A 14,899-nucleotide genomic window follows, 5' to 3' on the forward strand; every position below is an offset into this window, starting at 1 on the left:
CTAGATAGGATGATGTCACCTCCTCACTGACAGCCACTAGATGGGAGGATGTCACCTCCTCACTGACAGCCATTAGATGGGAGGATGTCACCTCCTCACTGACAGCCATTAGATGGGAGGATGTCACCTCCTCACTGACAGCCACTAGATAGGATGATGTCACCTCCTCACTGACAGCCATTAGATGGGATGATGTCACCTCCTCACTGACAGCCATTAGATGGGAGGATGTCACCTCCTCACTGACAGCCATTAGATGGGATGATGTCACCTCCTCACTGACAGCCATTAGATGGGATGATGTCACCTCCTCACTGACAGCCATTAGATGGGATGATGTCACCTCCTCACTGACAGCCACTAGATGGGAGGATGTCACCTCCATACTGACAGCCATTAGATGGGATGATGTCACCTCCTCACTGACAGCCACTAGATGGGAGGATGTCACCTCCTCACTGACAGCCATTAGATGGGATGATGTCACCTCCTCACTGACAGCCACTAGATGGGATGATGTCACCTCCTCACTGACAGCCATTACATTACATGATGTCACCTCCATACTGACAGCCATTACATGGGATGATGTCACCTCCTCACTGACAGCCACTAGATGGGATGATGTCACCTCCTCACTGACAGCCACTAGATGGGATGATGTCACCTCCTCACTGACAGCCACTAGATGGGATGATGTCACCTCCTCACTGACAGCCATTACATGGGATGATGTCACCTCCTCACTGACAGCCACTAGATGGGATGATGTCACCTCCTCACTGACAGCCATTACATGGGATGATGTCACCTCCTCACTGACAGCCATTAGATGGGAGGATGTCACCTCCTCACTGACAGCCATTACATGGGATGATGTCACCTCCTCACTGACAGCCACTAGATGGGATGATGTCACCTCCTCACTGACAGCCATTACATGGGATGATGTCACCTCCTCACTGACAGCCACTAGATGGGATGATGTCACCTCCATACTGACAGCCATTAGATGGGATGATGTCACCTCCTCACTGACAGCCATTAGATGGGAGGATGTCACCTCCTCACTGACAGCCATTACATGGGATGATGTCACCTCCTCACTGACAGCCACTAGATAGGATGATGTCACCTCCTCACTGACAGCCACTAGATAGGATGATGTCACCTCCTCACTGACAGCCATTAGATGGGATGATGTCACCTCCTCACTGACAGCCATTAGATGGGAGGATGTCACCTCCTCACTGACAGCCATTAGATGGGAGGATGTCACCTCCTCACTGACAGCCACTAGATAGGATGATGTCACCTCCTCACTGACAGCCACTAGATGGGATGATGTCACCTCCTCACTGACAGCCATTAGATGGGATGATGTCACCTCCTCACTGACAGCCACTAGATGGGATGATGTCACCTCCATACTGACAGCCATTAGATGGGATGATGTCACCTCCTCACTGACAGCCACTAGATGGGATGATGTCACCTCCTCACTGACAGCCACTAGATGGGATGATGTCACCTCCTCAGTGACAGCCACTAGATGGGATGATGTCACCTCCTCACTGACAGCCATTAGATGGGATGATGTCACCTCCTCACTGACAGCCATTAGATGGGATGATGTCACCTCCTCACTGACAGCCACTAGATGGGATGATGTCACCTCCTCACTGACAGCCATTAGATGGGATGATGTCACCTCCTCACTGACAGCCACTAGATGGGAGGATGTCACCTCCTCACTGACAGCCATTAGATGGGATGATGTCACCTCCTCACTGACAGCCACTAGATGGGATGATGTCACCTCCTCACTGACAGCCATTAGATTAGGATGATGTCACCTCCATCACTGACAGCCATTACATGGACATGATGTCACCTCCATACTGACAGCCATTACATGGGATGATGTCACCTCCTCACTGACAGCCACTAGATGGGATGATGTCACCTCCTCACTGACAGCCACTAGATGGGATGATGTCACCTCCTCACTGACAGCCATTACATGGGATGATGTCACCTCCTCACTGACAGCCACTAGATGGGATGATGTCACCTCCTCACTGACAGCCATTACATGGGATGATGTCACCTCCTCACTGACAGCCATTAGATGGGAGGATGTCACCTCCTCACTGACAGCCATTACATGGGATGATGTCACCTCCTCACTGACAGCCACTAGATGGGATGATGTCACCTCCTCACTGACAGCCATTACATGGGATGATGTCACCTCCTCACTGACAGCCACTAGATGGGATGATGTCACCTCCTCACTGACAGCCACTAGATGGGATGATGTCACCTCCTCACTGACAGCCATTACATTACATGATGTCACCTCCATACTGACAGCCATTACATGGGATGATGTCACCTCCTCACTGACAGCCATTAGATAGGATGATGTCACCTCCTCACTGACAGCCAATAGATGGGATGATGTCACCTCCTCACTGACAGCCATTAGATGGGATGATGTCACCTCCATACTGACAGCCATTACATGGGATGATGTCACCTCCTCACTGACAGCCATTAGATGGGATGATGTCACCTCCTCACTGACAGCCATTACATGGGATGATGTCACCTCCTCACTGACAGCCATTACATGGGATGATGTCACCTCCTCACTGACAGCCATTACATGGGATGATGTCACCTCCTCACTGACAGCCATTACATGGGATGATGTCACCTCCTCACTGACAGCCATTACATGGGATGATGTCACCTCCATACTGACAGCCATTACATGGGATGATGTCACCTCCTCACTGACAGCCATTAGATGGGATGATGTCACCTCCTCACTGACAGCCATTACATGGGATGATGTCACCTCCTCACTGACAGCCATTACATGGGATGATGTCACCTCCTCACTGACAGCCATTAGATGGGATGATGTCACCTCCATACTGACAGCCATTACATGGGATGATGTCACCTCCTCACTGACAGCCATTAGATGGGATGATGTCACCTCCATACTGACAGCCAATAGATGGGATGATGTCACCTCCTCACTGACAGCCACTAGATGGGATGATGTCACGTCCTCACTGACAGCCATTAGATGGGATGATGTCACCTCCTCACTGACAGCCATTACATTACATGATGTCACCTCCATACTGACAGCCACTAGATGGGATGATGTCACCTCCTCACTGACAGCCACTAGATGGGATTATGTCACCTCCTCACTGACAGCCATTACATGGGATGATGTCACCTCCATACTGACAGCCAATAGATGGGATGATGTCACCTCCATACTGACAGCCATTACATGGGATGATGTCACCTCCACACTGACAGCCATTACATTACATGATGTCACCTCCTCACTGACAGCCATTAGATGGGATGATGTCACCTCCATACTGACAGCCATTACATGGGATGATGTCACCTCCATACTGACAGCCATTACATGGGATGATGTCACCTCCTCACTGACAGCCATTACATGGGATGATGTCACCTCCTCACTGACAGCCATTACATTACATGATGTCACCTCCTCACTGACAGCCATTACATGGGATGATGTCACCTCCATACTGACAGCCATTACCTGGGATGATGTCACCTCCATACTGACAGCCATTACATGGGATGATGTCACCTCCTCACTGACAGCCATTACATTACATGATGTCACCTCCTCACTGACAGCCATTACATGGGATGATGTCACCTCCTCACTGACAGCCATTAGATGGGATGATGTCACCTCCTCACTGACAGCCATTAGATGGGATGATGTCACCTCCTCACTGACAGCCATTACATGGGATGATGTCACCTCCTCACTGACAGCCATTACATGGGATGATGTCACCTCCTCACTGACAGCCATTACATGGGATGATGTCACCTCCTCACCATTAGATAATATGTTGCTTTTGCTTCTTTGGGTTATATTGATGCCCTCTAAGTATACAGGTCATGTGACTGAATTGTATAAATTAAAGGATAGGTAAACAAAACTGATCAATCCAGGCAGGGACATGCGGGAATATAATAATCTATGGTTTCCCGTCCCTGTGCACCTGCAGCACCATGCCGCAAGCTCACTGACCACTGCTGAGCTCCAGTTTCTCCTGGTGTCATCATAACCAGACGGGGAGGGCCCGCACCAGCAGTCAGTGGTTATAGTGGTGTCCCACCCCAGTCACTGCTTGCACATTCCTGAGCCGGGTCATGATGTTGGAGGCGCAGGAGATCCAGGAGGTTGGCAGGGCTCGGTGATCGATGATGCGGCACTGCTGGGGCATGGGTACAAGTAGGTATAAATTTGTTATGTTCCTGCACCCCTGGCCTACAGTGCTGAAAGCTCTATTACACAGATAGCAATGAGGCCATAGAATGATGGCTGGAGATGGAGGGAACCTCACTCTTTGAGCAGATGGTGAAGTTTCTGTTTGAAGCTTTGTTGGATAGAGTCCAAGAGTTCCTAAAAAAATGGAGGAGAATGTGGAGTGTGAGAAGAAGACTCAAATGATACAAAGAGGTCATAACATAAAGAAGTTCACAAGATCATAAGAACAATGGAGAAGAATGTGGAGACCAGGGCAGGAAAGGACACGAAGCACACAAGGAGGAGATCACATGAAGATGTCTATAAGATCATGGAAACAATGGAGAAGAATGTGGAGACCAGGGCAGGAAAGGACATGAAGCACACAAGGAGGAGATCACATAAAGATGTTCACAAGATCATAGGAACAATGGAGAAGAATGTGGAGACCAGGGCAGGAAAGGACACGAAGCCCACAAGGAGGAGATCACATGAAGATGTCTATAAGATCATAGGAACAATGGAGAAGAATGTGGAGACCAGGGGAGGAAAGGACACGAAGCCCACAAGGAGGAGATCACATGAAGATGTCTATAAGATCATGGAAACAATGGAGAAGAATGTGGAGACCAGGGGAGGAAAGGACACGAAGCACACAAGGAGGAGATCACATAAAGATGTTCACAAGATCATAGGAACAATGGAGAAGAATGTGGAGACCAGGGCAGGAAAGGACACGAAGCACACAAGGAGGAGATCACATGAAGATGTTCACAAGATCATAGGAACAATGGAGAAGAATGTGGAGACCAGGGCAGGAAAGGACACGAAGCACACAAGGAGGAGATCACATGAAGATGTCTATAAGATCATAGGAACAATGGAGAAGAATGTGGAGACCAGGGGAGGAAAGGACACGAAGCCCACAAGGAGGAGATCACATGAAGATGTCTATAAGATCATAGGAACAATGGAGAAGAATGTGGAGACCAGGGGAGGAAAGGACACGAAGCCCACAAGGAGGAGATCACATGAAGATGTTTACAAGATCATAGGAACAATGGAGAAGAATGTGGAGACCAGGGCAGGAAAGGACAGGAAGCACACAAGGAGGAGATCACATGAAGATTTCTATAAGATCATGGAAACAATGGAGAAGAATGTGGAGACCAGGGCAGGAAATGGACAGGAAGCACACAAGGAGGAGATCACATGAAGATTTCTATAAGATCATGGAAACAATGGAGAAGAATGTGGAGACCAAGGCAGGAATGGACACGAAGCACACAAGGAGGAGATCACATGAAGATGTTCACAAGATCATAGGAACAATGGAGAAGAATGTGGAGACCAGGGGAGGAAAGGACACGAAGCACACAAGGAGGAGATCACATGAAGATGTCTATAAGATCATGAAAACAATGGAGAAGAATGTGGAGACCAGGGGAGGAAAGGACACGAAGCACACAAGGAGGAGATCACATGAAGATGTTCACAAGATCATAGGAACAATGGAGAAGAATGTGGAGACCAGGGGAGGAAAGGATACGAAGCACACAAGGAGGAGATCACATGAAGATGTTTACAAGATCATAGGAACAATGGAGAAGAGTGTGAAGACCAGGGGAGGAAAGGACACGAAGCACACAAGGAGGAGATCACATGAAGATGTCTATAAGATCATGGAAACAATGGAGAAGAATGTGGAGACCAGGGGAGGAAAGGACACGAAGCACACAAGGAGGAGATCACATGAAGATGTTCACAAGATCATAGGAACAATGGAGAAGAATGTGGAGACCAGGGGAGGAAAGGACACGAAGCACACAAGGAGGAGATCACATGAAGATGTCTACAAGATCATGGAAACAATGGAGAAGAATGTGGAGACCAGGGCAGGAAAGGACACGAAGCACACAAGGAGGAGATCACATGAAGATGTCTAAAAGATCATGGAAACAATGGAGAAGAATGTAGAGATCAGGGCAGGAAAGGACACGAAGCACACAAGGAGGAGATCACATGAAGATGTCTATAAGATCATGGAAACAATGGAGAAGAATGTGGAGACCAGGGGAGGAAAGGACACGAAGCACACAAGGAGGAGATCACATGAAGATGTCTATAAGATCATGGAAACAATGGAGAAGAATGTGGAGACCAGGGCAGGAAAGGACACGAAGAACACAAGGAGGAGATCACATGAAGATGTCTATAAGATCATGGAAACAATGGAGAAGAATGTGGAGACCAGGGCAGGAAAGGACACGAAGCACACAAGGAGGAGATCACATGAAGATGTCTATAAGATCATAGGAACAATGGAGAAGAATGTGGAGACCAGGGGAGGAAAGGACACGAAGCACACAAGGAGGAGATCACATGAAGATGTTCACAAGATCATAGGAACAATGGAGAAGAATGTGGAGACCAGGGGAGGAAAGGACACGAAGCACACAAGGAGGAGATCACATGAAGATGTTCACAAGATCATAGGAACAATGGAGAAGAATGTAGAGACCAGGGCAGGAAAGGACAGGAAGCACACAAGGAGGAGATCACATGAAGATGTCTATAAGATCATAAGAACAATGGAGAAGAATGTGGAGACCAGGGGAGAAAAGGACACGAAGCACACAAGGAGGAGATCACATGAAGATGTTCACAAGATCATAGGAACAATTGAGAAGAATGTGGAGACCAGGACAGGAAAGGACACGAAGCACACAAGGAGGAGATCACATGAAGATGTCTATAAGATCATAGGAACAATGGAGAAGAATGTGGAGACCAGGGGAGGAAAGGACAGGAAGCACACAAGGAGGAAATCACATGAAGATGTTCACAAGATCATAGGAACAATGGAGAAGAATGTGGAGACCAGGGGAGGAAAGGACACGAAGCACACAAGGAGGAGAATCACATGAAGATGTTCACAAGATCATAGGAATAATGGAGAACAATGTGGAGACCAGGGGAGGAGAGGACACGAAGCAGACAAGGAGGAGATCACATGAAGATGTCTATAAGATCATGGAAACAATGGAGAAGAATGTGGAGACCAGGGGCAGGAAAGGACACGAAGCCCACAAGGAGGAGATCACATGAAGATGTCTATAAGATCATGGAAACAATGGAGAAGAATGTGGAGACCAGGGCAGGAAAGGACACGAAGCACACAAGGAGGAGATCACATGAAGATGTCTATAAGATCATGGAAACAATGGAGAAGAATGTGGAGACCAGGGGAGGAAAGGACACGAAGCACACAAGGAGGAGATCACTTGAAGATGTTCACAAGATCATAGGAACAATGGAGAAGAATGTGGAGACCAGGGCAGGAAAGGACACAAAGCAAACAAGGAGGAGATCACGTGATGATGTCTATAAGATCATGAAAACAATGGAGAAGAATGTGGAGACCAGGGGAGGAAAGGACAGGAAGCACACAAGGAGGAGATCACATGAAGATGTCTATAAGATCATGGAAACAATGGAGAAGAATGTAGAGACCAGGGGAGGAAAGGACATGAAGCACACAAGGAGGAGATCACATGAAGATGTCTATAAGATCATAGGAACAATGGAGAAGAATATAGAGACCATGGCAGGAAAGGACACGAAGCACACAAGGAGGAGATCACATGAAGATGTCTATAAGATCATAGGAACAATGGAGAAGAATGTGGAGACCAGGGGAGGAAAGGACACGAAGCACACAAGGAGGAGATCACATGAAGATGTCTATAAGATCATAGGAACAATGGAGAAGAATGTGGAGACCAGGACAGGAAAGGACACGAAGCACACAAGGAGGAGATCACATGAAGATGTCAATAAGATCATGGAAACAATGGAGAAGAATGTGGAGACCAAGGCAGGAATGGACACGAAGCACACAAGGAGGAGATCACATGAAGATGTCTATAAGATCATGGAAACAATGGAGAAGAATGTAGAGACCAGGGCAGGAAAGGACAGGAAGCACACAAGGAGGAGATCACATGAAGATGTCTATAAGATCATAAGAACAATGGAGAAGAATGTAGAGACCAGGGCAGGAAAGGACACGAAGCACACAAGGAGGAGATCACATGAAGATGTCTATAAGATCATGGAAACAATGGAGAAGAATGTAGAGACCAGGGCAGGAAAGAACAGGAAGCACTACAAGGAGGAGATCACATGAAGATGTCTATAAGATCATAGGAACAATGGAGAAGAATGTGGAGACCAGGGGAGAAAAGGACACGAAGCACACAAGGAGGAGATCACATGAAGATGTCTATAAGATCATGGAAACAATGGAGAAGAATGTGGAGACCAGGGCAGGAAAGGACAGGAAGTACACAAGGAGGAGATCACATGAAGATGTCTATAAGATCATGGAAACAATGGAGAAGAATGTGGAGACCAGGGGAGGAAAGGACACGAAGCACACAAGGAGGAGATCACATGAAGATGTCTATAAGATCATGGAAACAATGGAGAAGAATGTGGAGACCAGGGCAGGAAAGGACACGAATTACACAAGGAGGAGATCACATGAAGATGTTCACAAGATCATGGAAACAATGGAGAAGAATGTAGAGACAAGGGCAGGAAAGGACACGAAGCCCACAAGGAGGAGATCACATGAAGATGGTCACAAGATCATGGGAACAATGGAGAAGAATGTAGAGACCAGGGCAGGAAAGGACACGAAGCCCACAAGGAGTAGATCACATGAAGATGTCTATAAGATCATGGAAACAATGGAGAAGAATGTGGAGACCAGGGGAGGAAAGGACAGGAAGCACACAAGGAGGAGATAACATGAAGATGTCTATAAGATCATGGAAACAATGGAGAAGAATGTGGAGACCAGGGGAGGAAAGGACACGAAGCACACAAGGAGGAGATCACATGAAGATGTCTATAAGATCATGGAAACAATGGAGAAGAATGTGGAGACCAAGGCAGGAAAGGACAGGAAGCACACAAGGAGGAGATCACATGAAGATGTTCACAAGATCATGGAAACAATGGAGAAGAATGTGGAGACCAGGACAGGAAAGGACACGAAGCACACAAGGAGGAGATCACATGAAGATGTCTATAAGATCATGGAAACAATGGAGAAGAATGTGGAGACCAGGACAGGAAAGGACACGAAGCACACAAGGAGGAGATCACATGAAGATGTCTATAAGATCATAGGAACAATGGAGAAGAATGTGGAGACCAGGACAGGAAAGGACACGAAGCACACAAGGAGGAGATCACATGAAGATGTCTATAAGATCATGGAAACAATGGAGAAGAATGTGGAGACCAGGGCAGGAAAGGACAGGAAGCACACAAGGAGGAAATCACATGAAGATGTTCACAAGATCATAGGAACAATGGAGAAGAATGTGGAGACCAGGGGAGGAAAGGACACGAAGCAGACAAGGAGGAGATCACATGAAGATGTTCACAAGATCATAGGAATAATGGAGAACAATGTGGAGACCAGGGGAGGAAAGGACACGAAGCACACAAGGAGGAGATCACATGAAGATGTCTATAAGATCATGGAAACAATGGAGAAGAATGTGGAGACCAGGGCAGGAAAGGACACGAAGCCCACAAGGAGGAGATCACATGAAGATGTCTATAAGATCATGGAAACAATGGAGAAGAATGTGGAGACCAGGGCAGGAAAGGACACGAAGCACACAAGGAGGAGATCACATGAAGATGTCTATAAGATCATGGAAACAATGGAGAAGAATGTGGAGACCAGGGGAGGAAAGGACACGAAGCACACAAGGAGGAGATCACTTGAAGATGTTCACAAGATCATAGGAACAATGGAGAAGAATGTGGAGACCAGGGCAGGAAAGGACACAAAGCAAACAAGGAGGAGATCACGTGATGATGTCTATAAGATCATGAAAACAATGGAGAAGAATGTGGAGACCAGGGGAGGAAAGGACAGGAAGCACACAAGGAGGAGATCACATGAAGATGTCTATAAGATCATGGAAACAATGGAGAAGAATGTAGAGACCAGGGGAGGAAAGGACATGAAGCACACAAGGAGGAGATCACATGAAGATGTCTATAAGATCATAGGAACAATGGAGAAGAATATAGAGACCATGGCAGGAAAGGACACGAAGCACACAAGGAGGAGATCACATGAAGATGTCTATAAGATCATAGGAACAATGGAGAAGAATGTGGAGACCAGGGGAGGAAAGGACACGAAGCACACAAGGAGGAGATCACATGAAGATGTCTATAAGATCATAGGAACAATGGAGAAGAATGTGGAGACCAGGACAGGAAAGGACACGAAGCACACAAGGAGGAGATCACATGAAGATGTCAATAAGATCATGGAAACAATGGAGAAGAATGTGGAGACCAAGGCAGGAATGGACACGAAGCACACAAGGAGGAGATCACATGAAGATGTCTATAAGATCATGGAAACAATGGAGAAGAATGTAGAGACCAGGGCAGGAAAGGACAGGAAGCACACAAGGAGGAGATCACATGAAGATGTCTATAAGATCATAAGAACAATGGAGAAGAATGTAGAGACCAGGGCAGGAAAGGACACGAAGCACACAAGGAGGAGATCACATGAAGATGTCTATAAGATCATGGAAACAATGGAGAAGAATGTAGAGACCAGGGCAGGAAAGAACAGGAAGCACACAAGGAGGAGATCACATGAAGATGTCTATAAGATCATAGGAACAATGGAGAAGAATGTGGAGACCAGGGGAGAAAAGGACACGAAGCACACAAGGAGGAGATCACATGAAGATGTCTATAAGATCATGGAAACAATGGAGAAGAATGTGGAGACCAGGGCAGGAAAGGACAGGAAGTACACAAGGAGGAGATCACATGAAGATGTCTATAAGATCATGGAAACAATGGAGAAGAATGTGGAGACCAGGGGAGGAAAGGACACGAAGCACACAAGGAGGAGATCACATGAAGATGTCTATAAGATCATGGAAACAATGGAGAAGAATGTGGAGACCAGGGCAGGAAAGGACACGAATTACACAAGGAGGAGATCACATGAAGATGTTCACAAGATCATGGAAACAATGGAGAAGAATGTAGAGACCAGGGCAGGAAAGGACACGAAGCCCGCAAGGAGGAGATCACATGAAGATGTCTATAAGATCATGGAAACAATGGAGAAGAATGTGGAGACCAGGGGAGGAAAGGACAGGAAGCACACAAGGAGGAAATCACATGAAGATGTCTATAAGATCATGGAAACAATGGAGAAGAATGTGGAGACCAGGGGAGGAAAGGACAGGAAGCACACAAGGAGGAAATCACATGAAGATGTCTATAAGATCATGGAAACAATGGAGAAGAATGTGGAGACCAGGGGAGGAAAGGACAGGAAGGACACAAGGAGGAGATCACATGAAGATGTCTATAAGATCATGGAAACAATGGAGAAGAATGTGGAGACCAGGGGAGGAAAGGACACGAAGCACACAAGGAGGAGATCACATGAAGATGGTCACAAGATCATGGGAACAATGGAGAAGAATGTAGAGACCAGGGCAGGAAAGGACACGAAGCCCACAAGGAGTAGATCACATGAAGATGTCTATAAGATCATGGAAACAATGGAGAAGAATGTGGAGACCAGGGCAGGAAAGGACAGGAAGCACACAAGGAGGAGATCACATGAAGATGTCTATAAGATCATGGAAACAATGGAGAAGAATGTGGAGACCAGGGGAGGAAAGGACACGAAGCACACAAGGAGGAGATCACATGAAGATGTCTATAAGATCATGGAAACAATGGAGAAGAATGTGGAGACCAAGGCAGGAAAGGACAGGAAGCACACAAGGAGGAGATCACATGAAGATGTTCACAAGATCATGGAAACAATGGAGAAGAATGTGGAGACCAGGACAGGAAAGGACACGAAGCACACAAGGAGGAGATCACATGAAGATGTCCTCTCCAACACAGGAGCCAGAAGCAACAAACTCTGCAAGCTAAGTACTTCTATATTGTATTGTGAGCGAGTTTTGGAGCGTGCGAGTTTTTGATCTAAAGTGTGTTTTTGTCTCAAGTGTGGGACTTTAATATTCTGGGACTTTAGATTCGGGGAGTTTTAGAAGAAAACAAATTGTTTATTTGCTTTTGAACACATTGTTTGCTTTTGTTGCTTGTTTGTTTTTTCTTTCTTTATACATAATATCCCCATATAAATGAGCGCCATGTTTGACAATGCGGCCCAATGTACATCTTGTGCGATGTATGCAATCCTTGATCAACCGATCGAGGGTGCATACCATTGTGGGAGATGTGTGCATGTTGCTGGTTTGGAAGCCCAGATCCTGGATCTAAATGAGCAGCTGCAACGATTGAGATGCATTGGCAAACTGGAAAGGGGTCTGCTTCTGACTGAGCAAGCACTCCAAGGGGTAGATGGGGGAGAGTGTGATAGCATGGAGGTACAGGAGGAAGAGGCAGCTAGTTGGGTCACAGTTAGAAAAAGGGGTAGAGGGAAGAGTGTGAGGGAGGCCAGTCCTGATCTGGCACACCCCAACAAGTTTGCCAAATTGGCGGATGAGGGGGATGTTGATTCAGGGGGGCATTGCTGCAGCAGGACACTGACAGCCAGGGGGGTGTCTGCTCCAGTAAGGTGGGAAACAGGAGTTCAGGGCAGGCCAGGCAGGTACTGGTAGTGGGGGACTCAATTATTAGGGGGACAGACAGGGCAATCTGTCACAAAGACCGGGATCGTCGAACAGTGTGTTGCCTTCCTGGCGCTCGAGTTCGTCACATCGCGGATCGGGCTGACAGATTACTGGGAGGGGCTGGCGATGACCCAGCAGTCATGGTGCACATTGGCACCAATGATAAAGTTAGAGGTAGGTGGCGGGTCCTTAAAAATGATTTCAAGGACTTAGGCAGGAAGCTTAAAACTAGGACCTCCAAGGTGATATTTTCCGAAATATTACCTGTACCACGAGCCACACCTGAGAGACAGCAGGAGATTAGGGAGGTAAATAAGTGGCTCAAGAGCTGGTGTAGGGTAGAGGGGTTTGGGTTCATGGAGAACTGGGCCGACTTCTCGGTCGGTTACAGGCTCTACGGTAGGGACGGGCTGCATCTCAATGGGGAGGGGGCAGCCGTGCTGGGGGAGAAGATGGCTAAGAGGTTGGAGGAGACCGGGGGGGGGGGGGGAGGGCAACTACAATATAGTAAGTAAAGACAGAGTAGATGGAGAGCTGGGCCTAGATTATGGAACTGGGGGTGGAGCGGCGGGAGGGGTTAGAATAGTCACTAGTGATAAAAGGAAAGGGAATATGGACAAATATATTAAATGTATATATACTAATGCTCGAAGCCTCACTAATAAAGCTGAGGAATAAGAACTCATAATGGTTGAAGAGAAATATGATATAGTGGGGATAAGTGAGACATGGCTGGACGAGACCTATGACTGGGCCGTTAATATCCAGGGTTATAGTCTATTCAGAAATGACCGTAAAAATAAGAAAGGGGGAGGGGTCTGTCTATATGTTAAATCATGCCTTAAGCCTATTCTGCGGGAGGATATATGTGATGATAATGTGGAGTCTCTTTGGGTAGAAATAAGGGGAGGGACAAAGAATAATAAAATTCTTATAGGAGTGATTTATAAACCTCCAAGTATAGTGGAAAAATCAGAAAATCTTCTTATAAGACAAATAGATGCGGCAGCGAAGCAGGGGGAAGTCATTATTATGGGGGACTTTAACTACCCAAATATATACAGGAAAGCAGGGGGACGTCATTATTATGGGGGACTATAACTACCCAAATATAAACTGGAAAGCAGAAACCTGCAGCTCTAGGAAGGGAAGCGTGTTTTTGGAAATAGTAAAAGATAATTACCTTTCCCAACTAGTAGAGGAACCAACAAGAGGGGGGGCCCTTCTGGACCTGATCTTAACCAATAGGCCCGACAGAATATCAAAAATAGAGGTGGGGGGTCACCTAGGTAATAGTGACCATAACATAGTAAGTTTTCAATTATCCTTCAATAAAATGATTAGCAGAGGGGCTACAAAAACATTAAATTTCAGGAAGGCTAATTTCCAAAAACTAAGAGAGGACCTTGGGAACATAGACTGGGACAATGTCTTCAGAAATAACAGTACACAAGAGAAATGGGACATATTTAAGAGCATCCTGTGTAAATCGTGTGAACGACACATACCATATGGGAATAAACGTAGTAGAAATAAGAGAAATCCAATGTGGTAACTACAGCTGTAAGGGGTGCAATAAATGATAAGAAACAAGCATTCAGACAACTAAAACAAGAAGGTAGTGGGGAAGCATGGAGCAACTATAGACAGAAGAATAGAATGTGTAAAACGCAAATAAAAGAAGCAAAAATAGCAACAGAAAGAAGGATAGCCAAAGAAAGTAAAACAAATCCCAAAATGTTCTTCACCTATATAAATAACAAAAGACTTAAAACCGAAAATGTTGGTCCCCTCAAAAATAATCTGGGTGTAATGGTGGAGGGGGAAGAGGAAAAGGCCAATC

At 46.4% G+C, this 14,899-nt stretch overlaps 1 protein-coding gene across 3 annotated transcripts in view; it reads right to left on the reverse strand.

The window, feature by feature from the left end:
- ACAP1 (ArfGAP with coiled-coil, ankyrin repeat and PH domains 1) overlaps window positions 1–14,899 on the reverse strand; it is a 215,977-nt gene that overhangs the window by 140,845 nt on the left and 60,233 nt on the right. For all 3 annotated transcript variants that reach the window (XM_069950340.1, XM_069950350.1, XM_069950331.1), the window contains exon 5: window positions 4,431–4,489. In XM_069950340.1, the coding sequence (XP_069806441.1) occupies window positions 4,431–4,489 (59 nt within the window). The remainder of the gene's footprint in view (window positions 1–4,430; window positions 4,490–14,899) is intronic.

The sequence above is a fragment of the Dendropsophus ebraccatus genome, chromosome 1 (genome assembly GCF_027789765.1).
Source record: "Dendropsophus ebraccatus isolate aDenEbr1 chromosome 1, aDenEbr1.pat, whole genome shotgun sequence".
Lineage (NCBI taxonomy): Eukaryota > Metazoa > Chordata > Amphibia > Anura > Hylidae > Dendropsophus > Dendropsophus ebraccatus.